Source organism: Euwallacea similis, chromosome 23 (assembly GCF_039881205.1).
Source record: "Euwallacea similis isolate ESF13 chromosome 23, ESF131.1, whole genome shotgun sequence".
NCBI lineage: Eukaryota > Metazoa > Arthropoda > Insecta > Coleoptera > Curculionidae > Euwallacea > Euwallacea similis.
The window spans coordinates 755,187-782,240 of record NC_089631.1 but is presented as its reverse complement, the minus strand read 5'-3'; the positions used below and the strand labels follow the sequence as shown (position 1 = coordinate 782,240).

The 27,054-nt window shown below is 36.4% G+C and overlaps 4 protein-coding genes and 1 non-coding gene across 8 annotated transcripts; 3 read left to right on the top strand and 2 right to left on the bottom strand.

Moving 5' to 3' along the window:
- The first annotated feature begins 260 nt into the window (after positions 1–260).
- On the top strand, positions 261–3,124 carry Cdc45 (cell division cycle protein 45). The gene is made up of 10 exons (XM_066401600.1): positions 261–422; positions 639–995; positions 1,049–1,219; positions 1,272–1,407; positions 1,458–1,677; positions 1,735–1,939; positions 1,989–2,183; positions 2,237–2,436; positions 2,488–2,564; positions 2,619–3,124. The coding sequence occupies exons 1-10, from the start codon at positions 372–374 to the stop codon at positions 2,681–2,683; spliced, it is 1,677 nt and encodes a 558-aa protein (XP_066257697.1). The 5' UTR covers positions 261–371; the 3' UTR covers positions 2,684–3,124.
- A 96-nt stretch (positions 3,125–3,220) lies between these two features.
- On the bottom strand, positions 3,221–10,777 carry LOC136416572 (RNA-binding protein 25). Of its 3 annotated transcripts, none has more exons than XM_066401816.1 (14): positions 10,537–10,777; positions 10,324–10,433; positions 9,688–9,787; positions 9,282–9,506; positions 9,056–9,223; positions 8,903–9,003; positions 5,532–5,659; positions 5,185–5,475; positions 4,760–4,915; positions 4,558–4,708; positions 4,177–4,509; positions 3,973–4,122; positions 3,486–3,914; positions 3,221–3,427 (listed from the first exon to the last, which is right to left on the bottom strand). In XM_066401816.1, the coding sequence occupies exons 2-14, from the start codon at positions 10,429–10,431 to the stop codon at positions 3,335–3,337; spliced, it is 2,433 nt and encodes an 810-aa protein (XP_066257913.1). In that variant the 5' UTR covers positions 10,432–10,433; positions 10,537–10,777; the 3' UTR covers positions 3,221–3,334. The 3 variants fall into 3 exon arrangements, with proteins under 3 accessions (XP_066257913.1, XP_066257915.1, XP_066257914.1); XM_066401818.1 differs by having other exon boundaries at positions 8,903–8,994; XM_066401817.1 differs by lacking the exon at positions 10,537–10,777 and having other exon boundaries at positions 10,324–10,474.
- Positions 10,778–11,104: 327 nt separating this feature from the next.
- Positions 11,105–13,545, top strand: LOC136416375 (probable 18S rRNA (guanine-N(7))-methyltransferase). 2 transcript variants are annotated; one of them, XM_066401509.1, is made up of 7 exons: positions 11,105–11,276; positions 11,333–11,370; positions 11,646–11,824; positions 12,158–12,232; positions 12,296–12,414; positions 12,472–12,682; positions 13,146–13,545. In XM_066401509.1, exons 1-7 carry the CDS (start codon positions 11,241–11,243, stop codon positions 13,307–13,309), a joined length of 822 nt encoding a protein of 273 aa, XP_066257606.1. In that variant the 5' UTR covers positions 11,105–11,240; the 3' UTR covers positions 13,310–13,545. The 2 variants fall into 2 exon arrangements, with proteins under 2 accessions (XP_066257606.1, XP_066257607.1); XM_066401510.1 differs by lacking the exon at positions 11,333–11,370 and having other exon boundaries at positions 11,110–11,276; positions 13,146–13,543.
- On the top strand, positions 12,912–12,995 carry TRNAL-UAA (transfer RNA leucine (anticodon UAA)). Its single transcript has one exon. It is a non-coding gene; the product is annotated as a tRNA-Leu (tRNA).
- Positions 13,546–13,768: 223 nt separating the features above from the next.
- LOC136416424 (nucleoredoxin-like) lies at positions 13,769–24,922 on the bottom strand. Its single transcript, XM_066401586.1, has 9 exons — positions 24,743–24,922; positions 24,066–24,459; positions 20,962–21,117; positions 20,776–20,904; positions 20,622–20,722; positions 15,069–15,264; positions 14,927–15,017; positions 14,676–14,873; positions 13,769–14,624 (listed from the first exon to the last, which is right to left on the bottom strand). Exons 2-9 carry the CDS (start codon positions 24,432–24,434, stop codon positions 14,440–14,442), a joined length of 1,425 nt encoding a protein of 474 aa, XP_066257683.1. The 5' UTR covers positions 24,435–24,459; positions 24,743–24,922; the 3' UTR covers positions 13,769–14,439.
- Positions 24,923–27,054: the final 2,132 nt, after the last annotated feature.

The window sequence follows — 27,054 nt, the reverse complement described above, 5'->3', positions numbered from 1 at the left end:
TCGACACGAATCGATCGATTAAAGTTAGTGCATTGAAATATTTATCTTAAAACCATTTAAATATAATAATGTTAAATTTCTTTTTCTTTGAAAGATGCCGTGCCTAAGGCCGATGGATTGCATAGACGACTGAGCAAACGTATTTTTTATATTTCGAGTCTTCCCCCCACTTGTTCTAAAATCGCTTCTTTTACACTGCTTGCCTTTGTTAAATTTTTTAAGACCGACAGCTGACAGACAGTTCAAATGTGTGGCATTGACATGAGTATAACATGCCTTTTCAAAACGGTTTCTGTTGAACACGAAATTGGCGGTCACACATTTTATATTAAAGGGTTGTTATAATGTTAAAAATATAATATTTTATTATCATGTATGTAAACGATATAAAAAAGGAGTTTTTCGAGTTTTTATCAGGAAAAGTAAGTAAAACCCCAATACCAATTGGCCTACGTTCATTTGGAATGTGCATAACCCATTATCCATTCATATTAATATACTTGTAGTTGAATCCTTGAAATGCAAGTTAAATATTTAAACAATTTAGCTAAACAATCCACAGAAAGTGTCTCAAATTGCCTTATTCAAGCTGCTTGATTTTCCCACCCAACTAGACAAATAAAAATTGCATTTTTCAGAGAATATTTTTAATGGTCCACTATGATATTGATGGTATTTGTGCTTGCAAAATCCTCCAGTCTCTCCTAAGATACCGCAACATACTCTATACTTTAGCCATAGTCCAAGGCAAAGAGGACATTAAACAAGCATTCCTTGAGAACAGTGAAGACGTCAAATATTTTGTTTTAATCAATTGTGGGGGGACTATTGACATAGCCGAAGAGCTTAATGCTGAGGACGATATTGTGTTTTTTATATTAGACAGTCATAGACCTATAGACTTGTGTAACATATATTCTTCAGAACAAGTGCGGCTGTTAAGTGGAGAAGAAGAAGAAGCTTTAGTACCTGCATTTTATGATGTTTTTAGAGAGGTTTAGATTTATGTGTAATAAGAGATTTGGAGCTTACATTGTGAAGTTTTTAGTCTGAGTCAGAGGAAGATAAAGAGGAAGAGAGCGATGAGGAAGGCAGAGCGGCGAAAAGGAGAAGGTTAGATGAGGAGGAAATTATGAAGCGCAGAGAAAAAAGACTATGGGAGGAAAATAAGAATAAAGTATTGTTTGAATACTCTCAGTTTACTTACTATGCCCGGGCAGTAAGTTATCCCAGTGCAAGAATTATTGTAGAAATCACAGTTTTCATTTTAGAGTGCCATATTTATGTTTGATTTTGCTTGGAAATTAAATAAAGAGGATAAAGACTTACTTTGGTTGGCAATAGTGGCACTAACAGAGCAGTTGTTACTGGGAAAAATAGAAAACTCGCAATACACCATTGAAATGGGTATGTAGTGTTTCCAGATTGATTGACCAATATTAACAAATTATTTAAAGAAACTTTAAGAAGTCATTGCAAGAGACTTCAAAATAGGACCTATGATACAGAAGTACAAACATCACTGAAAATTTTATTTGAAAAAGACTTGAGGTTAACTTTGTATCGCCATTGGACAGTTGAGCACAGTTTAAAATATTCTATGTTTACTGCTGTAAGGCTGAAATTGTGGACGTTAAAAGGCGACAAGAAAATCTATCAACTTTTAGCTGAGATGGGGTAAGTGATTTTTTTTTTTTGTTTCTCTGGCTATTTTGGTTTGTGTGCTGATTATAGACTCCCACTTGCACAAAGTAGGCAGCACTTTACATCTATGGACCTTCAGCTACGAAAAGAATTCCATGGATCTCTAGAAAAACTAGCAGAAAAGTATAATCTACAGGATATAGAATTTACATCTTTCATACTGCAGTACGGTTATAGGAATAAGTTTTGCGCCTCTGATATAGTATTTGCCCTTCTTGCCGTTTTAGAAGCATCAGTAAGTTTCAAATTTAACCATTAACAAGTATAAAAATGTTGCCTTATAGCCTAGGGATAAGAAACCAGAGGAATTATTTAACCAAGCTTTGGATTGCTTATCAAGGTCAAAAATTGAGGTCATAAAAGCTGCCTTGGAAAGGGCAAAAATAATTGTTAAAACCCTGTTCAAAACCGTCCAAAGTGCCCTAGACATGAAACAAATTATAAACGCCGGACCGTTTGTTTATTATGTGATACAAGAGGTAGAATTTGGTTATTTTCAGATAGAATGAAAATGGATAGAAAATATTTCTAGGGTTGCCTTGATTGGTACATGTTTTCCCATTTGCACATATTATCGCTCTTAGCGCAGTTCATTTTAAAAGCATACGTCTCGATGTCAAAAAATAGGAAAGCCCCCACATTGCCACTAATAGTGTCTGCACCCAAGGATGTGGAGCGAGGTACGTGTTTGTTGCTGGGAATTCCGCCTGTTTGTGAAAATTCGCCAAAAAAGTAAGATTTGTTTATAGCATTTTACAGATCTTATTATAATTTTGTTAACAGTTTTTTTGGAAAAGCCTTTGAGCAAGTTGCGGAGAAAATGAATTGTGAAGTAAACTGTGATTATTTGGATACATCATGTAAGTTTTAAAATAACATGAAAAGTGTACTTATTTTTTTAATGGTCTTTGCAGATATTGTAATGCACGCTAAGGATAGGACGAGATTCTTTGATGCGCTGGCAGCACTACTGAATTAATCGTTTTCGTCGTTAATGACTTATACCAAATATGTAATTATGTTATGACATGAACGTTAAACTGTACGTGTATTAAGGACCCATATAGCAGCATTGTATGATTAAGAAATACTACTTAATTTTTAAAACCACAAAAATGTGACCATTGCCTTAATACTTTGATGAAGCATATTATGAATTTACAGTCGTTTGACTGATACACCCTGTTATTAGAAGCACCTAACAAACACGTCTCGTAGTTGCAAGAAAATCGGGAAATCCAATTAATTAATAAATGGAGAATACCTAAATAATTTATAGCGTTTTAAGGATAAGTAATTGTATAAAAAGTGTAATTAAGTGAATATTTTTTTACTAATGGATTTTACTTTCAACACATTCAATCTGCAGAGCTACTTCAATGGGATTTATCTGCCTTGTAATACAAGAATTTGTACCTAATGGACATGTTATTGTTATAAACAGACCATACATCAAAGAAGATTCATGTATCAAAATAGAACCCTAGAAAATCCTTCAAAACTCAACCACAACTCCTAATATCGAGTATCCTTTATTTCCAAATCGTACAATAAGAAAAGTAAACTCATAACTTAAACACAACTTGCCAATAATATAAATACAATATTCAACGCACACATCTTAAAGACGTTACTTAACAAGCCCTAGCTTCTTGGCTTCTACTTCATAAATCAGCAGTCGCCACATTTTAACGACAAATACTTCTGCTTCTTCATCTAAAACCTAAAAAAAATTAACAAATCATCAATATTTGTCTCAACAATCGTCGAGATAAACTGACCATTTGTACATCTTCTAAAATAGTCTGAGGCAAGGAACCCGCGAGTACCTTGTTGCAAATAAAGTCTACTAAGGTCGGCTCAGGTTCCCCGATGTATTCTATAATTTTCTTGTTGATCCATGGACGTATTTTCTTCTCCATTAGACCATTGTCTATTTGTGACCAGTCCAGTTTATAAGCGAACAACGCTTCTTTTTCCGTGGGTATTTTTTCTATTAGAGTTTTGATGTGTTTACGTTTCTCTTCCTGAGATTTGGCCTCGTCTACTTTCTTTTCAGCCATCTCCTTGTCTTTTTTCGTCTTTTTATCATCGTTATAGTCTAAGGGAACTAATTTTCGCTTTTTAACTTGAGTGGTGGTGTCGTCCTCATCAGGATTGAATATGTCCCTGAGATCTAGTTTTTTCTTGCGTGAATCATTCAGTCTGCCCTAAAAATCGATGAAGTAATGAGAGTTAAATTTATATTTTAATATCTTCTAAATTTACCTGTGTAGGGGAATGGGCGCTATTTAAAACGATAGGTTTGGAAAGGGTAATCTTCATTCCAGTGCCGGAAATTGGTTGTTGTTGTGAGGTGTCTATTGGTGACGAGAATGACTGCCGCGAGTCTTCATCTGGAGCTTGAACTTGAGTCCACTGAAACATATAATTTGCTTATTAAAATGATGTAATTACAGAAAAATCTTTCACCTGTGCAGTGCGATCTGGGGTGTCGTTTGATGGAGATTCAGGTTCTGGCTCAGGCGGCAGGGGCGGGCTGTAGTGATTGGTATCCATATCACTGTCACTATCGATAGGTTCGGCCTCCACTGCTTCCAACTCCTTAGCAGCTTGAGCTACCACATATTTCTCCCTTTCTTCCCTGTGACGCCTATCTCTCTCAATTTCCCGTTGTTTCTCCCTTTCCCGCGCCCGCTGCCTTTCTAATTCTCTCTCTTTCTCGCGTTCCTTTTGTTTCCAATGCTCCAAATTGACATCAATTAAGAGTTTTGGCTTATACTGGTCTTCGCGTTCTTTCATGGCCTAAAACAATTATTAAATGCTTTTTCACTACAATTGAAAATATGGGACCTTTTCAAATGCTTCATTTGGGTCGTCGTGTTCCTCAGCAAATATACGCCTTCTCAATTCCTCAATTTCTTCTTTTTCCTTCAATCGGTCCTTAGTGTCCGATTCTGCTTCTTTGAGTCGTTCTGCAACTCGCTTTTGAAGCTCTCTGCCCCTAATAATAATCAGTCAGTTGAATGTTTTATAATAATTAATAAGGTGTTACTTGTAATATTTAACGTCGTCTCTCTCGTCATCGTAATCCTCTAAAAACTCCTTCAATCGTTTGGCATCGCGTTCGCGTTCCTCTTCCTTCACTCGCTCTCGCTCCCTTTCCTTCTCGTACTCTTTGGTTTTTCTTTTTTCTCTATTCTCCCACAGTCTGAGCACAATGCATGAGATTAGCAATATTGTTATAAGTTCAGTACGAAGTATCTTTCCAAGCATAAAGCGTAAAAAAGGGCATTGCTCTTGTTAACCGAACAATCAGGCTAAAAAACTGATTGGTCATGTGTTCTGCTTCACAGTGAGCTTCGAATGCGAATTTAAAATGCCGTTTTCATCGATTTTTACATGTATCACTTAATTTAATTTTTTAGTATGCCCCATTATTCTAATTACCTTCTTAACTGCTAGAAAAAGAAGACATACCTAAGCCTTTCTTGATAGGCTGCCTCTTTCTCCCTAGCCCTCCTCTCGGCCTTTTTCTTCTCCTTGGCTTCTTCTTCCATCTCTTTTTCGCGCAGAAGCTCCTTAGTGCTAAGCTTATCGGTACGCTCCCTTTCCCTATCCCTCTCTTTTTCCTTCTCACGCTCCCTTTCCCGGTCACGTTCACGCTCCCTCTCCCTTTCGCGTTCCCTCTCGCGTTCTCTCTCCCTTTCGCGTTCGCGCTCACGTTCGCGTTCCCTGTCCCTCTCACGGCTTCGCTCATGAGTTTTGGAACTGGCCATTTTTGCTCAAATTAGTACAAACTCTCTCAATAAATACTTAACACGTACCTGGATCGGGATCTTCTCTTCTTCCGGTCGTCCTTTTCTCTGCGTTTAGGAGTAGGGGAGCGTGAGGGGGATTTTTCTAGCTCACGATTTCTCTCCTTCTTTTTCACTTCCCGCTCCTCCTCTTGTTTCTAAAAAGAAAGCGAAATAAGTGAAATCTTGAGGAAATGTTCAGCAAATTTATTTTTAAATGTCAAATTGAAGCTCATGTAGTCTAAGTATTGAACTTGTGGAGTTGCGTTATAGATTTGCCGTTGATAACTGAGATATATTTACTAGATGAAGCAAAAAAATAGATTTATGAACGTGTATGATCGGTCGGTAAAATACTTGTAGCTGTATCTGCAGCACATTAAATGCTTACCGTAAAGCAGAATTCCTTGCAAATTTCTATTTTGTATTTTTATTATTTATTTTACATCATTTAGTTAATTTCTTTGTAACATATAATTTTTTTGAGGAAATTTTAAGGAAAGACTTGTAGTTAAAGGTAAATCTCACGCGACAATTTTGAGATGGCGTAACGATTGAGGCGCAACTGCACAAGCTCAAAACTTAGATTTTACCATCATTCATACAATATAACGTTTTAAGGAAAAAATCCGTTCTTCGACTGCCGCCATCTAAATGGATAGCGGTAACGTCCCTGAAAAAGCCAAATAAAAATTGACACTACCCTATAGGTCGTCACAAGTATAAACACAAATTGAATAAAATTTGATAATTAATTGTTGTGTTACGAACACAATCAGTGGGCAAACGGGAGTAACAATAGTAAGGCAAACCTCTGAATATATAAATGGTCCTTATCTTAACCCCTAAAGACAACTTTCAAAAGAGACTTACTTACAGAAATATGAAGACAAAGGGATCCTATAGCGTCGATTACCGTTGCACAAGGTTGGATTTTCTTCAGAACTGGTGAAACGTGATTACCGCCGGGTGAAATTGTACATTTAAAACCACGTACCCGTAACTTACAAATACGGATAGCAGTTACAGTTCTAATACTAACTAATTTCAGAGAACAACGAGTGTTTCACTCTGTAGGGCTGTTCAACTTTGCATTGTTGACATATTAGGGAGAGATGATTGAAGTACTTTTAGGATCCTTCTGTTTCCGCGATTTATTAAAAATTATAAGGGTTTTCTTTTCGCATGAGGTTCCAGCTAAAGTAGACCGACAGCGCATTTGGCCCCGCATTAAAAGCTATCCGCGCCTGTTTAACATGTTATAAAATGTCACAGTAGAACAAGAACAGTCGAAAGAGTCGGCCTTATTGTCGTACCGATGCCTGAATTCGTCACCCGTGGACTGCAATCAAAACCACATATTAAACCAAAATGTTCTATATGATTCTCCTACATTGGTCGTGTTTGGATAGCAAAAGGTCCGACTTTAGAAAAAATATCCCAATGCAGATATTAAAAACATACTGATACAAAACGGCTTACGTATTCGGAATTTTAACAAAGGTGTCAAGTTTCTAACAGCTTTAAAAATTAAAACCTGAACGCGGACATAGGACTTGGCCCCCAACCTATTGAGCAGAACTAGAATGCAGAGATACCCGAATGAAAAAAATGGATGATTTTAAAAATAAGTCGAAGTTCTGTTGGTGACGTTAATATCTTGAAATTATTGTCCTCAAAAAATACATCTAATTAATCTTCTTGCTCAATTCTATAAATTAATATTATTATATCTGTTTTAGGCTACGAGATACAAGGTCGCTTACTTGCTACCCCTTTCTGTACTAGTTTTACCACCTGGTGTGACAGAGTCAGGACAAAAAGTTCACTTTCCGAAAGCTTGTAACAAATCCCTTTGCGAGAAGTCCTATACTCTTTACGCCATCCCTTGCTTCATTAGAATAACCCATAACCGTAAACGCGTGTGTTAAAAGTTATTTTCAACTTGATAGGAAAATCTGATATGATATTCATCTGCTTGCGAATGCTAATGTAGAATCCAGTGGCTGAGATAATAATGGCTAAAATCTGATTTGCGTCAAAGGAAACAATTTCCTATTTAGTGAAAATGAGTTAAATGAACGAAAAAAACCAATTAAGTCAACAGCAAAAAACCTCATATTTAGTTCTGTGAAAATCTAATTTGGGATATGATATTCACATCAAAGTCAAGGCAAATACTTGCTGTATAGTTCTCTCTCGCATTGCCATTTATTTGGATCTTTTAAGCCTGACAGCGAGTTAATTCTTGTTTTCAAAAATGATGCCATTGATCTCCTGAAAAAAGAATGAATTCTATGCCATAGATTTTGGTCTGTTAGATGGAAATCTATTAAGAATTCATATAAAGACTTACACATAATAATATTCCGTATATAAAATAACTAATTTCTAGAAATCCGTACTTTTTAGCAGCACAAACTATGAACCAAATCCAGCATTCCAGAGTAAAACACTCGGCGTCAGACTTATTACAAATAAACGAGCGAATGCCAAAGCATAAGTAACAACTTTCAAGTTAGAACAACATTTTATATTGTTTCTTGTGCTTGACAAAAACAGATTAAGAGCCAAATTATTGGAATTCTATGAATTTTTTCGGAAGTTTAATTTCCATGGAAACTGATGAATTGACATGAGTTTTCATGGCGACCGATCATTGACTAGTGACAACTTACAAACTGAACTTCAATAGTTTGGCCCCAAGTGGCATATTATTACTTGCAAAACAATACACTGAAAAATAAGTGTTGAAAAGGCAAAATCTTCTGTAATCAGTTCAAGTAAATGTAGCTATAAAGCTAAGAAAAACATATATATATCTGAAAAAATTCAAACCACAGCAAATTTTTCAATTATTATTGTTTTTCTAGTTCTTATTTATATCCCAAATATATCCAATTTCAATAAACAAAAACTGTATAAAAAGAGAAAAATAAAACAATTTACATTCCAGAAATTTGAAACCCCAGATAACCTAGAAAAATGAAAAACAATACATAATATGCCACATAAAAAATATATAAATAATCTTATATTCCAATAATTTTAGGAAATTGCTTATTGATTTTCAGATTCTTTCTTACTCACCAGCGGCTGACTACCCGGGCGGAGACTGCGCCGCGCTTTTCCATGCCTGTTCGGTTTCAACAACGACATAAGCGCAAACTTATCTCTAGTTATAATATAATTTAAGTTGATGGTAACATCATCTACAAACTCTTTGTTAGTCAGATTCCTGTCTAACTAACAAATAGTGGTAGTTCAGTAAAAAAATGCCACACACCCGTTTCAAATGACTAGAGACTCATGATTATTGAAAATGTGTACCTACATTTTTTTACTAAAAGGGAATGGAAGTAATATCGCCCAGGAGAAAAACTGCAAATTCTCTTGCTTACCTTCATTATCTCTCTAAATTTTCCGATCTCCCGGCTAATTAGATCCCGTTTTTCTTCCTCCACTTCTGCTTCAGCAAGAACTTTATTCCAGGCTGTCATAACTGAACAATTAACCCGTGAAACACCAATTTAATATAACATAAATACACTAACCATCTTTCTTGTGATCGTAGTTCTTCATCTCTTCCTGGTATTCAACCAGGATTTGTTTAATTCTCTCTCTGGAAAGAGCATCAAAATACAGAGTCTCTTCATCTAATTCCTCATCTTCTTGTTCATCTTGTAGAGGTGAGGAGGGTCTTTGACGCTTTCTACGTTCAGCTTCAAATGAACTCATCTTTCAAGTTAAATTCCCATTTATTGAAAAATCACTCAATACCTTTATATTCATCTAACACCGCCTGAGTTTTAGCATCAACTTTAGCCACTAGCCGCTTGTCATACACCATCAAATCATGCAAAAGACGTACTGCACGTAAACCCGCATCAGGGCCTGCTAATTCACAAAAGCCGAAGGCTTTTACTTTTTTCCAACTGAGAACATGACCACATGCTGCTAAGATTTGCCTTATCATTAAATCAGGAGCTCTTTCAGTTATATTTCCTGTAAAATTCCAATTAAGTACTTATGACAGCCAAACACAAAGTCAGAAAATGGTAATATGATGAACCAATCAAGTTTTTAGCTAAAATAATAAATAAAATATTTCCATAAATGTGAAAGAGAGAAATTTGAGGGTATTTAATTAAGTAACGGCCAACAGAAATGGGTAGTCAGAACTTACCAACAAACACAGTAACTGCTGGACCTTCTCTTTTTGGCTCATGTCTATTGGGGTTAAGTTTGGGAAATGCTCTGATTTGGGTGGCACCAGCTACCTGCATCTGAAAAAATACGTTTTTTTTAGATTCAACTATTAAATTCTAGAGTTAAATGAATATTTTACAATCAATTTCTCCATCTAGGATGCTTGGCAAAATATAAAAATGCTTGGACTGAAACTGAATCTCATCAAACCTTCATGACATAAATCTGCATGAATCCATTGAAGAATAAAAATTATTTATTTTCTCCACAGAATATTTTTTAATTAATTAGAAATTATAGAGCTGCTAAAATGACTATGTTTGCCTTCTCGAATACATAAATGTATTGCTCTGTTTCAGTAGGGTGTGGTATATAAATACATAATATAACATATAGGGAACTCCAAATTTGGCACTTAAGCATTGCTATCTCTGTAAATATGATAGAATGTTGGTTCAATGGGAACACAGGTACATATTTTAAAGCCATTCTGTTTAAATATATGTTAACATGAAAATTAAAAAAATTCAAATACTTCTAGAGATAGCCGAACACAACTAAAAAAAAAACATTTTCAAATCGAACAGTACATACTCTTAGACATTCCACTTACCGGAGGCATAGGCATAACGGCACCCATCAAAGCTGTAGGAGGAGCCCCAATGGGCATCGCATACATAGGTAAGCCAGGCATCATAGGAGGTCTCCCTGGATAGGACATGGCTGCCTCTAGATGTTACACACTATCAGCTGATAATTAACTAGTGAAACACCTACAATGGTCCTTCAAAGGGCAACCGAATGATCTTAGTTCCGGCGATTTTACCTTCAATGGGTTTTAATCTTAGGACACCAAAGCAAACACACAACTATGGTGTGTGCAATATCACCAAAACACCTGGAGCTTATATGGATCTTTAGAATAGCAGGGAAATACTCTTTCGTTTAAATGGTTAAATACTAAATCAATTAATTACAATCTGCTTGCAAAGCAACATAAAAAGTTACAAAAGAAAGCAAGACGCAAGGGAGGCTACATCGAGCTTTTAACCAACGTTGCCATTTTCAACTTAAAGATCTGAGTGTCGATGTCAAACGTCTTGTCAAAGGGGTTTGCATTTTAATAGTTGTATTATTTTTCATTAATTTTTTTTTTAACAAAAATAAATTTTGAACAAATTGTCAATGGCTTGTTTTCATAATATGAGGAAAAGTAGTGCATGTGCATTTCGTTTTTTGAACTAGAATAAATAAAAACAATTTGTTTACATTGTTCGTGTAGTCTACACACGAGCTACACCCGCATAGGCAGGCAGAAGCGTTCTAAAATTACATTGCAAAACCCATGTCCAATTAAGTAGGTTGATGCATTGAAATGTATATAAACAATTTTTTTCCAGTGGAGCGATGATCAGTCAAACAAACATGTGCTTTTTTGAGGTTATATTCAATGATCATGTTTATGTTTACGAAATCATTTTAAATTAAATCATATTTTAAGAAGAAAAAGAAAAGGTCGACTAACGAAACATGTCACGACCAGAACATTTAGCTCCCCCAGAAATAGTAAGTGTAAATTTTAATTACAACAACTTTACATTAAGTGGTACCTTTCTTCACAGTTTTACAATGAAGTTGAAGCCAAGAAATACACACAGAAGTAAGTTCGTTTTAATCCTTATTGCATTATTTTGATCATATCACAATGAAAAAAGGAATCTGTGTAACTAATCAAAATATACCACACAGATATCGGAAATTGAGTACCCTGCCAAATAATCTGTCACTCCTAAGCGATTGAGAAGAGGAACTTCAGAGGGTTTCACATATTTTAGATATTCACCATAAATGCGTATTGGTTTTAAGACCAATACACATAGTTCAAGATACATAGTTAAAAAATGCAAAAACCTAGTAAATGTTATTTTTTGTTAGTTCTAGAATTATGGAAATCCAAGAGCAGATGTCTGAAAGGGCCATTGAATTGCTAGTTTTGCCTGAAGATAGTTCACATTTCATCTTAGATATTGGGTGTGGATCAGGTTTAAGTGGTAGCGTCTTAGAGGCAAATGGACATTTTTGGGTGGGCATGGACATATCAACAGCAATGCTGGGTAAGCTATTTATTTGCTGAGATCAGTTATTCATTTACAAGGCCTCAGGGACCCTATTCTATAAAACATGAGAGTGGGAATTAGATTTTTTTACTAATGAGTGTTGCCAAGGCTTTCTTTTCACTTTCACATATGTTTATAGAATCAGTGATCAAAGCTCTTAGAATTATCCTGAAAAGGGACAGATAGATACAGAAATTACTTGGTGAATAATAAAAGATATATTTTTCTTGTGGCCTATATGAATAAAATTGAACTTATAAATCCCCATTGAAGCATCTTTTTAAAAAAATTTTGAACATGTAATTCTACATTAAGTCTTTCCTGTTATAGATGTAGCAGTGGAAAGAGAAGTAGACGGAGATTTAATTTTAGTTGACATGGGTCAAGGATGCCCTTTCAAAGCTGGTAAAATTATTTTAATTTCCTATAAACTTCAAATAATTTTTTATAAAATTTAACATCTCTCAGGTGCCTTCGATGGTGCAATTTCAATATCAGCTCTGCAATGGCTGTGTAACGCAGATAAATCACACCACCGACCTGTCCAAAGATTGTATAAATTTTTTAGTTCATTATATGCCTGTTTAGTAAGTGTGCAAATAAAATTTCCATCAAACCCCACAAAATGGAATAATCTTTTATAGAGCAGGTCAGCTAGGGCAGTACTTCAATTTTATCCAGAAAATGGGGAACAAATGGAACTGGTTACAACCCAAGCCATGAAAGCAGGTTTTTATGGCGGAGTTGTAGTGGATTTCCCTAATTCCACTAAAGCCAAGAAGTATTTTCTAGTTTTAATGACTGGAGGCAGTGTGCCTTTGCCTGCAGGGTTGGGGTCTGAAGGAGCTGGAGAAGGTAGGAACTAAAAATATCCTTTTGATTATTGTCGCTTTTGGTAATTGAAGCTTCTACAGTTTCCTGACACGACTGATGCGAATAACGTTAAAAAAACCGGATGAACCAAAATGAAGTCTTTGCTATCAAAGGACTTCTTTTAAGTTTGAATTCTCCCTCGTACATATGGACCGATCAATTTGCTATCCCTTTTTGGCTCTCATAGACACATATGTGCCCTTAGACACAAGTCAGGTTGGCCGAGCGGTCTAAGGCGCCAGATTTAAGCTCTGGTTCTCGAAAGGGAGCGTGGGTTCGAACCCCACACCTGACAGTTCTTTTATTTTGCCGACTTTATACTCATCCCTCAGTAAAACTAGACGTACCCATGAGATCAATAATATTTACATTTTTCTGAGTTTGAGCTATATTTTCTATTTCTTTTTTTGACATTAAAAAACATTTAATTTTTTTTCCTGCTTAGCGGTAAATTACACTAAAAGAGACAAGGTGAAAAATCAAAAGGGAAAACCACTGAAGAGCGTCAAAAACTGGATTAAAGAAAAGAAAGAAAGGAGGCGCAGACAGGGAAGAGACGTCAGAGCAGACTCAAAGTACACGGGGAGGAAGAGGTGCGGTCGATTTTAATTTACTTCTTGATTGTTAATTCATCAATTTTGTTTACTATTAAGAATGAATTATATTTGGTTGATATAAAATACGTTTGATACGGTTGATACGAATTCAATTGTTTTCAACTAGCAAACATGTCATTTTCGGCAGAAATACTGAAATAACTTATTGTGTAGTGGCAATCCACACAACTTATTTTTTTGGGAAAATGTAATGTATCTGTTAAATTTATATTATATTTAAATTGAGACTATAGATAACTTTTACGAGTTATGAAAATAAGATATTTTGCATTAAAATATTAAGGTATTAATTCAACATATATAAAATGTTTACTTATACATAGAATATTTTCATTTGATTATAATTAATATTTCGTTAAGAAAAAGAATATAAATTTTAACGTCTTTCTTGATATAACGGTGAAAGAAAAAATACCCCTTTTTATACAGGAAAGGATTAAGACCAGGAAACAATTTTGAAAAATCGTTGAAAATGAGCACAAATACATTGTTGAAAATTACTGTCACAGATAATAGACATTCATTGCTCATACGTGCTTCTATTATGTGCAATAAACAGATATTTTATTTTGGTTAATATCACCTTAAACTATTACAATAACACTAGATACTGCTGATGCAATCTATCACTACTTATACTATACTATATGTATATGTATAATTTATGTAACTATATTCCAATTAGGTATTTATGTATAAAATAGCATGAAATATCTACATCTCAAAATTGATCAATTACTTTATTACAATATACTACTGCTATTTATATCACCGTATTACTTCGACCAAAATGGTAACACTAAAATAGTGAACTAAACGATTTAATACATCAATGAAAATAATTTTTAAAACTGTCTTTTCAGTACTATAATCTAGCGAAATCTTCTGTTGTTTCATACAAATATTCATTACTACCACATATTCAATAAGTTATTAATTCTATACTCCTATATTTTGAAAATACTAATAATATTTTGTTGTATTATTTTTATTTTATATTATTGCACTTGATTTAAGAAAGATTTAAATTCTACAGCAAACAAGAATAAAACTTGTTTCCAAACCATCGACGATTTCCTCCGAGAATGTGTTATAAATCGGTAAGTATGGCCTTTACTCATTTTACAAATGCTCCGCATTTTCAACCCCTTCCTCATTAATAACTCGGAAATTTAAGTCATTCAACTGAAATTTCCTCATAAAATCACTAACTGCTTCTGCTGTGATTTCAGTACCATAATCCATGGTCGCAAACCTTCTATTGGGAATATCAACGGCTACCAATAGTGGAATCACATCGTCTAAACCTAAAATTGAGTCAACAATAATGAAATGTTTTTCATGTAATGATAAAGTACCAATAAGATCTCTCAAGATGTCTGTTGACTCATTATCAGTCCCTACTAAAAACTGCAGGAAATAATCGTCTTGGTCGCAAGTGGAGAAGAGGCGATCTTCGGGAATGGCGGAAATGTTGATATTATTCATTTTGTAGTAATTGGTAGCAGCAGGGATTAGTACTGATTCAGCAAATTGCATCTCAGTTTCTTCGGAATCTACAACAAGTTTGAAACTGCAAAGGCAACTTCTTCGATATTTGTGTACATACCGACAAATAAGACTATGGCAGGAAAATCATGGAGCTTAGTTAAAAATCTGTCTGTGAGTATATTCACTGCTCGAGGTTTCCAGGGAAAGTTCTGGAACCAGTTTAGTGTGATAATAGAGAGATAATAGAATTTCAATCTTGCCTGTGCTAAAGGATCCTCAACAATCTCGGACCGAGCATCCATAGTAATAACGTGCCCATTACTGTCCAGTAACAGCAACGTGGGTATCCCCCTTATCCCGTACAACTGAGCCAATTCGGCCCTGACAGAGGCCTGCTGGAAGGGCACCGATAACCAGGGCATCGTTTCCACGTAAGCACCATAAGATTCTGCGCTCCTGAAAAATGTTTTAAATAATGAAAGCACAGCTAGGTGTATGGCAAATTTATGCGGCTGTAGCCCTAAAAGAGGTCTTTATGGTCCCTTATTCTATAGGAGTTCCAGCAGGGAGCTTATTTCCAGCAAGATGTGACAGAGGCACGATTAAAGTCTTAAGTGAATTTGGCAGTGAGAGGGAAACGGAGACGCGAAATGTCCTACAGCATTTAAATTATGAAAGTGCTGAGTTAACTCTGTGATGCAATTAAGGTGGCAATAAATCAGCTGAGGGGCCTGTAATCGGAGTTTCTCCATCACTTTAGCCATTTTCCTTGAAGCGACCCATAAAGTTATTGGACGGAAAAAGGAGGTAGCATCTGCTTTTCTGATAAGCGAAGGGAGAGAAAAGGCACTTTCACAAAAATTTAGGCGTTCAATTTATGAGGGTATTGGGCAGTAAACTAGCAGGGGTTGAAGGGATAATGTTGTGTTCATTAAGTCAATGAGAAGTCTCTTTGGGGCGTTTCTGAGCTTTGAACGTTTGTTTATACTGTAAAGCTTATACTCGTAAAGTTATGCATAAATTCATTTTTTCTCAAAAATGTTTTTAAAAAAATCTTCGAACACGTTAATTTTGTTTAGAAAAAGTGCTTTCTATGACATATTGTTTGTGTTAGTGCCGTCAGCCCTATACCAAATATGACTTTATCGATGATTTTTTTAAACGACAACCCCCGATTTTTATCAAGGAATGTGAAAGTACATCATTTCTATTTTATGCTTATGCAAAATGATTAGTATGTTATATAACAAAAAAATTCGAGAAAATAAAATTCAAAATTTGAAAATAAACTACTTCATATAAGTTAACATGATGCGAATATTTTTTGTTGTAAATCGAAAACAGTCCCTTGAGTGCCTTGTTTATTGAATAAATGTATTACACGAGGCAAAAAAAATTATAAATAATAATAGATTTTTCGTGTACATTTTATTTTGGATGAATATCTTAACCGGATATTTCCAAATAGATGGATTGGAAGACGTGGTACCATCAAGTGACCTGCGAGGTCTCCAGACCTCAGTCCATCGAATTATTTTCTCTGGGGTCATCCGAATAATGTAGTGTATAAAAGTAAACCGGGCTGCATTGAAGATCTGAAAGACAGGATAAAAACTCAGTGCAATAACATTGCACCGGAGATTTTACAGAGAGCCTAACAGGAATTTATTGACGGCTTAGGATACTGTCAAATTCAAAATGGTTTTCACTTTAAACATTTTATAACCATAATGCAGTAGTTTATTTTCAAATTTAAAACTTCATTTTCTCGAAATTTTTGTTATGCAACATACCAATAATTTTGCATAGTCATAAAGTAGAAATGACGTATTTTGACATTCCGTGAAGAAAATCGGGGGTAGTCATTTAAAACAATTATCGATGACGTTATATTTTGTTTACGGCTGACGTCACTGATATGTCATAGAAAGCACTTTTTTTTAAACAAAATTGACGCGTTCAAGGATTTTTCTGAAAAATTTCATTCTCCAGAAAAAATGAATTTATGCGTGGCTTTACGAACACCCTGTGTATGTTCTTGATTTAGTTCACCAAATGGGAAATTTTGGCACATGGCTCAGAAAATTGGATTGCTCTACATTCTCAAGCTTTATTTGTGTTGCAGCTTTAAAGGAGCCGAGGCGTGACAAAGCTTCATACAAAGACAAATAAATTGTAACCAGAAGGGCTGAAAACCGCCCGTTAATCAGTCGGGGGCGAATTTATGGAATCACGAAAGGTCCGGAGGCAAATAATTGGGGGGTAATATTTCACGCTGTTAATTATTCAACATAGATATTTGTCAGTGGGATAGTTTTTGTTAAAAAAATTATCCATTTCAACTTTTTAACGCTTTTTGGTTATTAAATACGTGTGATTATTTTCCATGAATATCTCCCTAAACATATTTAGTTAATTGCTTCAGTGAAACTACTTGTAAAAAAGTCATATGTCATCATTATTATATGCGACTAGTCCTCATAATTTACTGTTTTATGACTCATATAACTTTGAGGCGCGGTAACATTTCCCTATTCCCCTACACATCGGAGTTGTTTTAGATAAAATCACATTACATATTACCCACTTGAGCTTTCCATGGCAAAAGATAAGGTTCCCAACTATATTATACACTATTAGGATGAAATGTATTCATATATGTGAAGGATGCGCTTCAATTCTCGAAGAAAATATCTGGAGTTATTCAAATTGGGGTATAAATTCCTAACGATCTCATGATGATCCTGATGATTTATACTATTCAAATAGAGAATTCGTAAAATCATTCGACTATTGAAAGTTTTCGAGTGCCAGAAGGTCTATTAGCCCATCACCATTTTATATTTCCATCCCCTTTATTGCTGTTTTAAGTACATAAAGTAATAACATGTTTGCCTCTCCAATGGAGAGACAAAACACTGTTGTTTATGCGGTGGCGCGTTATCCCTAATAAGAGGAATCTAATTATCCTCGTTGCAGAATTCTTTATGAAGCGTCCTGATACATGCATTTCCACCCCCGTTCCCATGGATACGCGGGATGCTATAACAGTCTCGTTGCTCCCTCCGAAATGCCACCCTTTCCATAATGCCGTCACTTTAGGTGCGGCCTGAAAGCTCATTAAACTCGGATGGTGACACCACGTGGGATCCAAGATTTCGGAAGTTCGGCACTGAATGTAAAAGCTGGTAAATTTAAGATTAAATGAACGAGAAGTTCCGAAAGTTTTGGTAAAGCTGAAGAGTGCCTTAGGGGCAAATTGTTCGAGTGATGACAAGTTTGCCAGAAATACAAATTCCATGCAATACTGGCTTTATGAAGGGGGAGGTTGGGCGACGGCCAAAGACCAGGCCATAGACCAGGGAAGGGGGCGGTTTTTCTTCGGGTAGGGTGGTGGTGATTAAAAATTTCGCCCAGGGCGCCGAACTTGATAATACCGGCCCTGATTTCATGGAAATAATAAGAGAGAGTTATCAACTTTTCCATGGGAAAAATTGATAATTTTTCAATGCATAGAGATCAGCCAATAATCAGATCTATAGCCATAAAATTGATCAAGGAATCAAAGAACTGGCCCGTAAAGAATCATGTGTTTGAACGTTTACCGATACTGTGTACTAAATCAGTATGAAATACTCTTTGCTACATGTTGGAATATAAAATTTTACGATTACGTCTTTGGACTACCGTCGGCCCTACTGCAGTGCCCGATAAGGGCCATAAAAATGCAGGGCGTTTATCCAGTAAAAAAATTTAATACCGCGTGTAAGGGTAATGAAGTCATAAAGTTATGAATCGGGCTGGCAAATAGAATTTCCGAGTAGTTTATGTATGGTTTTTGGGGTCGTTGCCCAGTTAAGTTATGTGCACCTATTGGAGCCGGATGCATTATTGAATCTGGAAATGTGTTGCAGACGCCAAAATGACTTCACTGACGTACACTGCAAGGCCAACAATAGACGTCGTTTTGATGTTTGGTCTGAGGGGGGGTATGACAATTAGATGATAGGAGGATGTACCGAGAAAGCGGGGGAGGAAGAAAGAGAGAGAGAAATGAACAACATGCCTCTACACCAAAATAGAACGGAAACTTTAGCTACAAAAGTGGATAAGAAGAAATAGAAAGGTAAATTAATTACTACAATAACAGAAGAGGGTTTGTACAGCTGCGGTTCTTCTACTTTTCTTTTTCAATGATCGCGTAATCCATCATTTTAAAATGAAGATTTTTCGGTGAGTATTAAGGAGTTAGGAGAAAAATTAACTTTAGAGTATTTTTAACAAACTTGTTTCTCCAGTAACAACCCCAGACTAGTTTGCCCATAAACCGGCGCCCATTTCAATTCGTATTCCACTGGCGTCTAGTTTTGTTGCTCCGTTCAAACTTTAATCAGACAAAGTCGTTTCCCTTAACAAATTAAACGTTTCCAGCTCATTTATATTAACCAGCTATTTTTATGCCCTATTCGGTTTGTTTTTCTTATTTTCTTACGTCATAGCAACAAAGGCCTGGGACAATGGAAGTTTTTCGAGACGGAAAATTGCTCCCAATTCTAGTCCAAATCAGAAAATTTCTCCAGGATTTAATTTAACAATTGATTAAACCAAATAGCCCTGCTCGGGGAGCATGGAACGTCTCAAACGTGCCTCAATTAAAACTTTAATCTCATCCTGCAGTGTAGAATATTACTGGCTTATTTTGATTCGAGGTTTAGAGGCACTCACCCTTTATTCTCCACCCCAAGTGACGCTACTCACTGAAAATGTCCCTATTTTAATTAGGGGGCATTAATAAAGTTAATTAGTGTTTCTAATCTGGTGAATGCAATGAAGCTTCGAGGGGAAAACCTCGAAAATTTTAAAATGACTTTGGCATTTTGTGACACTGCTCTTGAAGACCCAATTTAGAGATTTCTTGCCTCATTAACCCTCGATCTCATTGCTCCTTATCAAATAACAGAGCACCAAACTGTTCAAGACTCCAATTTGTATTTAGATTAAATTTGGGGGCGGTGGAGGGTGTACATGGGGATTCATTTTATTATTGGCAGCTTCACATTCTTGAAACCGTCTCTAACTCTGGGGTATTGGAAATTTGCATTTCCCCTCTTGATTTGCTTGTGGGGATGTTCTCAGTGTCGAAGACCTCGTTTTCCTAAAAAGATTGAAATTTACTCGGTCTCAGCAAGATTAGCATGGCGCTCTGCTTGATATTAGACGAGTATCTTGTTGTGATGAGGGTTTAGGCACAATGAGGCGTTAAAAGCTTAGTAAAACGAGATAGGATTATTGGAGAGCTTGCGCTTTTATAGTAATAATGTCATTACCGTGTTGAAGATGATAGATGGTTTTTGATAAATTTTGAAACTATCTAAACTCGAATCGAGCTCAGTGCTCAAATGATGCTTCGGTTGGAAGTTTTTGTCTAATACAAGAAACTCGTTGCCCTTGAAGCCTAATAACCCAACTGGCCTGAAATTAAACTTCCGCTCATTTGGCTCCAAACTTCCCTGCAAAGTCGGACTAAGTGGCATAATTTCCTTTATTTTGCCCACTAAGAATAGCGGTCCGACAGCGTATACATGGCAACGCCATTTCGATAAATTGTCCTTTAGGAGTCTTGGAGTGAAACCCGGTAATCAACCCGGGATAAGGGAAATGGAGTATGAAAGAGCTTTGCAATTTTTAAGTTTTGCATTCTACTGAGTTTCATTACTTAAAGATCGCTTTAATTTGAGTTGCTCATAGAATATTGCATTGCTTTGTCGGAAAAACTGGACGGGTTAATTCAAGTTAGTTCAGGTTAGTCTTACCTGTCACTGGATACAAAAACGATTTCAAAGTTGGGCTCTCGTTTCCTTATCAGCTTATAAGCCTCTGCAAGATGGGGGGTAAAAGCTTTGCAAGGAGGGCACTAAAACCCATACAAATCTTTATCCCGTTTAGTTCGTCTTGGTGTAAACTTACCCAGTGAGCAGAAAAGTAAAACCCCCGCACCCCATCCGGAAGATCAATATACCGAACATCTCCCTGAAGACGTTTTGTATGCTCCTGGTAATAAATTCCTCCAGGCTGCAAAACCACCTCCTTCAGCACCTTTGGCACCAAAAATGTGTTAAACAGTTAGTATGTCGTTTCTACACAGTATACTACCTCATCAACTGGCCGAGGCCTCCATGGGAAATTGGTGCCATTGGGATCCTCCACCAATCTTTCGTGAGCAGATACACTAACGGTTGATCCATCTTTATCTAAAAGTACCAATGTTGGTACTCCTGATTTTATCCGGTATCTCCTGCTCAGCCTTGTCTGAAAAATGCTGCGGTTTCAACTAATTTCTAAAAGTAATTGGAATCGAAATTGAAATGGCATCACGAGGAAATTAGTAACAACCATTAAATAGGGCGATTTGTTGGTCTGAGCTTTTAATTACTAAAGGACATAGGGTAAACGTAAACAAAACGCCTTGTATTGAGTGAGCACCCAACAACACATATTTATTTATACTTTTTGGCATTTCATTTGTTAATGTGTTTTATTAAATGTGGCTCGTTGCCCCCTCCACATGTTTGAGACTGAGTTCGTTCAGTCTGCCAGATGATGCAAAAGCAAACATTCTTTAATTACCGCTTGAAGGTAAACAATTCGCATACCTTGGAATTTTGACTTTGAGGTTGACGATTGCTAGAAAACCGGATACGATTGGCGATACGTTTCCGGACAGAAGTGACCAGAAGCGTGTTTGATCCTTTTCGTAGGATCAAAGTGGTATGATTCCGGCTCGAAAGACCAAAAGTGATGTATTTCGAGAACAATACCGATATTCGGGAATTTGTAAAATGGCCGCCAAATTAACTGCCTGGACAATCACGTGTGCACAGTCTCAGAGACACCGTTTTGTGCAAAAAAACAACCAACAACTGTCAATGCAGTTTTGAGTTTCTGCGCATTGGATTTTTCATCATTTTTGCTCAAGGTAGCTTTGGCACGTCATGACGACTGTAACAAACAATTGTGAATCGTTTGCGCGTTGTCTCGTAGATCTTTGGAACAGGCTGAAATTCACGATCGAGTCAAGATTTTCAAAAACTCAGAAATCGTTAAAATCTTCGAGTTGTCGGTGATGTGATTCCAGTTCGAAGCGACCCGAAAATGTTGGAGATCCGGCTTGAACAACCGAAAAATAATATGTTTCGATAGTGTGATCAGAATTAGGGGAAAATGGCCCGCCGAGCTAACTATGGACTAGATTTTCACGTTCCGATCACCCTGACTGCGCGGTCTCAAAGACATTGTTCCGTAAAAAACCTTTTTAACTCTAATTAAAGTCAGGGTCGTCATTAGTAAGTCTGACGCCCTGTGCGAAATTTTTAATCACCCTCTCCCTACCCCCTAGAAAAATCACCGACGAGGAAAGTCCACCGCCGTTCCAGGTTGATTGCTATCGAGAAATAATAATATGTACGTGTAAAAACTATATTCAGAAAACGTTTGCGAGACATGTAGTGCCTAAAAACTCATAGTTAAACAAAAACACAATGAAAATCATGCTCTAAAGCGGATGGCGATGCGGCCAGGTCGACTTGGGTTTCATAATACACAAGTTCTTGATGAAGCACCCTCCGATAACGCAGGCACGGAGCTTTTCAGATGAATTCGTCATAAAATGCCATTTACTCTGATTGATTCCGAGAAAATCCATTTACATCGAACTTTTCAGGTCGCTAACGAAGAATGCCCGAAAAGGGAAAATCGGGAATAGGAACTGAGCAGTCTGATATATATTTTAGAGTTTCTGCCCTCAAATAATGGAATTGCTCCCGCATTCTATGTGTTTCTCTTCAGAGTTGGGGTTTCTTTTTCTCTTATTATAAGGGTTTCTTTTATAGTTTGCAGGTGCCATCACAAAAAAGCGAAGGGACCTAAAAATTGCCTTGAATAGCGAATATAAATCTCGGTTATTTTCTCACTTTGAAGGAACGGAGGTTAGAAGTCATAATAGCTGCAGCAAAAGAAAATTACCAACGTGAAAAATTTATCTCCGTGAGAAGTTTTCACTGAACGATGCTTTATGTTGGGAAATTAACTTCCGAGTTTCAACATTTCCACATTTCCAGCGACTGAAAGAGCGAACCGGGAAATTCTGGAAAATAAATTCCCTTTTAAAAGCAACATTAGCATTAAAACTTGCAAGTTTTCATGGCCAGAAGAACGTTCAAAAGGCATTTAACGGAATTACTGTAATGAACTTGCGAATGCAGACGATACAATTATTCAACATCCCGTGGAATCTGCAAGATCTATGAACTGTATTACTCGGGCACAAAAAGCGTCAGAAGTGAGCGAAGACGTGTCATGTGCCTTTAGATCTAAAATCCAGAACCATTTTTCGCAATGCAGATCTCGTTGTGTTTCAAAGCTCTAATCAAATATTCATAGATGCTTCAAACTGTGATTGATGAATGCATTAAGGTTTATTGACTCACTCAATGTATGTGTTTGTTTGTCAAACTTGGCAAACAAACACATTAAAAGAGATGGGTCATTTAAAGGAAAACCCTACTTTCATAAAACCTGATAGAGGACGATAAAAGTCTATGGATGAGTGGAGAAGAGGCGTAATGGACGGAAATAAAATTTATTGGAGTTGTTTAGCTTGGGGTACTTGGGCCTAAGCGCAATAATCGACAGAATGAGGTAGAATGGTCCCCCATTCTCTCATCCGGCAATAGGTAGAATAACGCCTGATGGAAACTCCTTATTGCGAAATTCGCTCGTGTTCCATTATTTATGATAAAAAGTTCAAAATTGCCCTTCAGTTTTTGCTCCCTGCTCATAGTTTCTTTCTCCGAGGCCTATCTGAGCTTTCCCCATGATGACTGCACCCTTTGTTTATTGACGTCGGTTTCAGTGTAGAGTTTTTCACTTTTATCATTAAAATCAGTATTGTACTTGAAAAATAATAAGTCCGGGACAGGATTTTTGTATCTGAGGAAAACGACATCCGAAAGAAGATCTGCGAATTGGGTTATCAAAAGAAATTGCTGAAAGAGATTTTGAAAAATTGTACCTTTTCACTCAAGTACGATCCAAAATTCAATAACGTACAGCTCCTGCGATACTGAATTTTGAAGCGATTTATCCACTAGTCGCTAGACGTAAACGGTAAAATTTCAAGTTTTGTTGGTCAGGAAATCAGTGGCGTAGGAGATTCGCATTTGCTGAGGTGCAAAACACGCTGTAAAGAGATTACGTACCTTTAAATTGATTTCACTGAAAGGCATGGCGAACCACGGGAGTCCTAACAAACTGTCCCTATGACTAAGCTCAAAATCACCGTAGTTATCATTGTGCGCCCACATCACCACTTGGATCACTTCGAGCCGTTTTTCCAGATCGCCATTAGCGCAACTGGCATTGAGTTTTTCGTACAGATCGCGAAGTTTCTTGAGAAAGTCGTCACTTTGAGCGTTAATGTTGGCAAAACTAAAGTAGATTCCGGTGATTTGGACGTTGTTCTGCAGAATTTCCGATGTGGGAACCGCGTTCAGGTCATTGGAGTTGTTGGTGGAGTCGCATTTGAGGAGTTTCTTGCCGAACATCCGCTCAGGCCATTTGGCGTTCATAGTGATTTTTTAAAGAAATTTATTTCTGAAAGGAATGATAGAGAGAAAAGCGGTATTAGGGCTAAAGCTTTGAAATAAAGTTGTAAATCTTGTTTATAACCCATGCGTGTTACGCCTCACATCCGGCAATTAGTCAAAGTTTATGTACCTCATATATCCGTTATACACACAGAGAAAACACACTATATGCCTTTTTATCACTCATACTTTATGCATTTTAAGTAGTGATAAATCTCTTTCGATACACAAAAGCGACAATTTCCCACGAAGCGTTGCAGAGATTTAAAAGACAGATAATTCAAATTTACCTTTATATCGCCTTAATACCAAGAAAAATCCATCGTCTAGGCGCTCTAAATCCCCCAAAACAAACTTGTGACCGACATTAATAAATCACGATAAGATTCGAATTTTACCGGAAGTCACGTGACTATTGCGAACAAGCACCGGGACGTTCAAGCATCGACTGACGCTGCTGTTGTTGGCGAAGGCGCCGAAAGTTGTGCTGCAGGAGTTGGGACTTGGGACTCCTGCAGTTCTTACGGATACGTCGATTTTTTCACCGTTGGTAAATTTCTTAACGTTTCTGAGATACTCTATGTTTGCAACAGGCTAAAAGGACTGTTCTTGTAACCTTCACAAGTTTAAAAATCTCTTGATGGGGATTAAAAAGGCGTTCCAGATATGCATTTTGGCGTGATATGGCCGATCTGCCGTTGGTGAAACACGTCCTCGTCCCACGTTCTGAAAAACGTGAATCTTGTTCTGTTTCTTTCTCACCGACATTTCCTTTGGTGTCTGTTTACCTCAGAGCTGGCCCATCAACTTAATTGAACGTGCCTTGCTTACAGAACTGTTTACCACTAACAAACATTGTTCCACGTTCGGTTTTACTCAGGAAAATTATTTATTCAAGCACTAGAGTTGGAGTTCCATCATGTAAAATCGGACCGAATACTGGTCTTAATAATGGAAAAACTGTGTTCTCTTAAGTGAAGCTAAGATTGCCACTCGAAAGGAATTCACAGATTTAAATTTTTAATTCCACATATGAGAGGAACTCAAATATGTAATCAAATTACTAATATGGGTTTTTGCAATTCCCTAGGATCTTGTCCGACTTGAATTTCAAATGAAGTGCTGTGGAGATGCACTGGGTTAGAATTTATTGCGGTAGAGCTAGGAAAATTGCGTTTTTATTCAGCGAAAAAGGGGAAATTCCTTGACATCCTTCTTATTTTATTCGAACTACCCTACAATATTGGTGGTGGATAAGCTCTTAATAAATATTAATTAGGCAATTTTGCTGAGAGCCACTGTAGTTAATACGAATACAAAGGTTAACTGTGAAGCTGCAGCCTCCAATTCCACAACCAAACACAGACGTAATAAATTCCCAAGTTTTTGGACAGGAAATCGATACAATACTCGTTGGACACACCGTGAAACAAGGTACAGCAAACAGGAATAGTAATATAAATGCAGAGTTTGAGCTTATATTTATATTATTGTATCTATAGAACACCTAAAGGAACAACATATTTTTTTTTCAGTTTCTTTTATCTCAACAAGAAGTAAGTAAGAACTCAGCAGGAATTAATGGCCAATGGACATAAGGAGAGAGGTATAGGTCCCAAGTGAGAAGAGAGCTATTCTATGCAGTCCACATACAGTTATACAGTTTCCGAGAATACTCAAGATGTTTTATTTCATTGAAGTAAATGAAAACAAATTTTATGTAGCTTTTCCAAAAGTATTTATTATAACTTCTTGGTTTCCAATAAGGAAAACTGTCTTTTAGATAAATATGGAGTAATTAAGATATTAGGCAACGATGATCTGCTTTAGCTTCGTGGTTCCTATGAAAATTAGCTTAATTCGCAATATTGCCAGGAGTTTGATATATTAGCCCTAAGGATGTTAAAAGGAGAGCTTGACCCAACAAATTCAATTTAATAGTACAATACATTTTTGTTTTAGGGCCAATATATCAACCTCCTGGCAACTTACCAACAAGATATTTTCTATAGGAATGATAAAATAGAACCAGTTCATAGATCAAATTGCACCAGTTTCATGGAAAATGGGTCCGTGATAATATTACCAGAGTTTCAATCTTTCCTTATTTCCTGTATAGTAAGAAGTAAAGCTATGATTCACCATTACATCAAGAAATATGTACAGTTTAATTTCTTTTATTACTAAAATCTTGTTTGTAAGTAAATGTTCGGGTTAGGGACCTAAAAATATTCTACCTAATTCTATAAAGAAGCATTTCATTTGTACGTAGTAATGATTTTAATTTAATATGTTTGATTTTTACATGTTATAAAACTTGTCGTTAAGCTCTATCTAAATTTAATTTATAGAGGAAAAGAAACACATTTAGAAATTTGGTGTATATCTACGTTATAATATAAGAGTTCAGCCACTGAAGTATCCTAAATTAACATCTTCATATTCCATCTTCCTTTCTTTATCGACCTGTTAGTTGTATTGATTATAATTTCAAAATCGGGGCTAGTCATCAATGTGTATAACTGGTTGCCTCTGCCATCTATGTTTAACACGCCAAACTAGCATTCTGTTTATGACGCGACTTACAATTAGCAAGCGTATA

What these genes read in the sequence shown, in the direction of transcription:
- Cdc45 (XM_066401600.1), top strand. Translation starts at nt 372, where the DNA reads ATGTATGTAAACGATATAAAAAAGGAGTTTTTCGAGTTTTTATCAGGA. An exon ending in TTACTTACTATGCCCGGGCA is followed by an intron (nt 1,220 to 1,271) that starts GTAAGTTATCCC and finishes TTTTCATTTTAG; the next exon opens with AGTGCCATATTTATGTTTGA. An exon ending in TTTATTATGTGATACAAGAG is followed by an intron (nt 2,184 to 2,236) that starts GTAGAATTTGGT and finishes AAATATTTCTAG; the next exon opens with GGTTGCCTTGATTGGTACAT.
- LOC136416572 (XM_066401816.1), bottom strand. Translation starts at nt 10,431, where the DNA reads ATGTCCTATCCAGGGAGACCTCCTATGATGCCTGGCTTACCTATGTAT. An exon ending in GACGACGTTAAATATTACAA is followed by an intron (nt 4,709 to 4,759) that starts GTAACACCTTAT and finishes GATTATTATTAG; the next exon opens with GGGCAGAGAGCTTCAAAAGC. An exon ending in TTTTAGAAGATGTACAAATG is followed by an intron (nt 3,428 to 3,485) that starts GTCAGTTTATCT and finishes AATTTTTTTTAG; the next exon opens with GTTTTAGATGAAGAAGCAGA.
- LOC136416375 (XM_066401509.1), top strand. Translation starts at nt 11,241, where the DNA reads ATGTCACGACCAGAACATTTAGCTCCCCCAGAAATA. An exon ending in ATTTAGCTCCCCCAGAAATA is followed by an intron (nt 11,277 to 11,332) that starts GTAAGTGTAAAT and finishes CTTTCTTCACAG; the next exon opens with TTTTACAATGAAGTTGAAGC. An exon ending in GCCAAGAAATACACACAGAA is followed by an intron (nt 11,371 to 11,645) that starts GTAAGTTCGTTT and finishes ATTTTTTGTTAG; the next exon opens with TTCTAGAATTATGGAAATCC.
- LOC136416424 (XM_066401586.1), bottom strand. Translation starts at nt 24,434, where the DNA reads ATGAACGCCAAATGGCCTGAGCGGATGTTCGGCAAGAAACTCCTCAAA. An exon ending in TTGAGGATCCTTTAGCACAG is followed by an intron (nt 15,018 to 15,068) that starts GCAAGATTGAAA and finishes AACTGGTTCCAG; the next exon opens with AACTTTCCCTGGAAACCTCG. An exon ending in TGCCATAGTCTTATTTGTCG is followed by an intron (nt 14,874 to 14,926) that starts GTATGTACACAA and finishes AACTTGTTGTAG; the next exon opens with ATTCCGAAGAAACTGAGATG.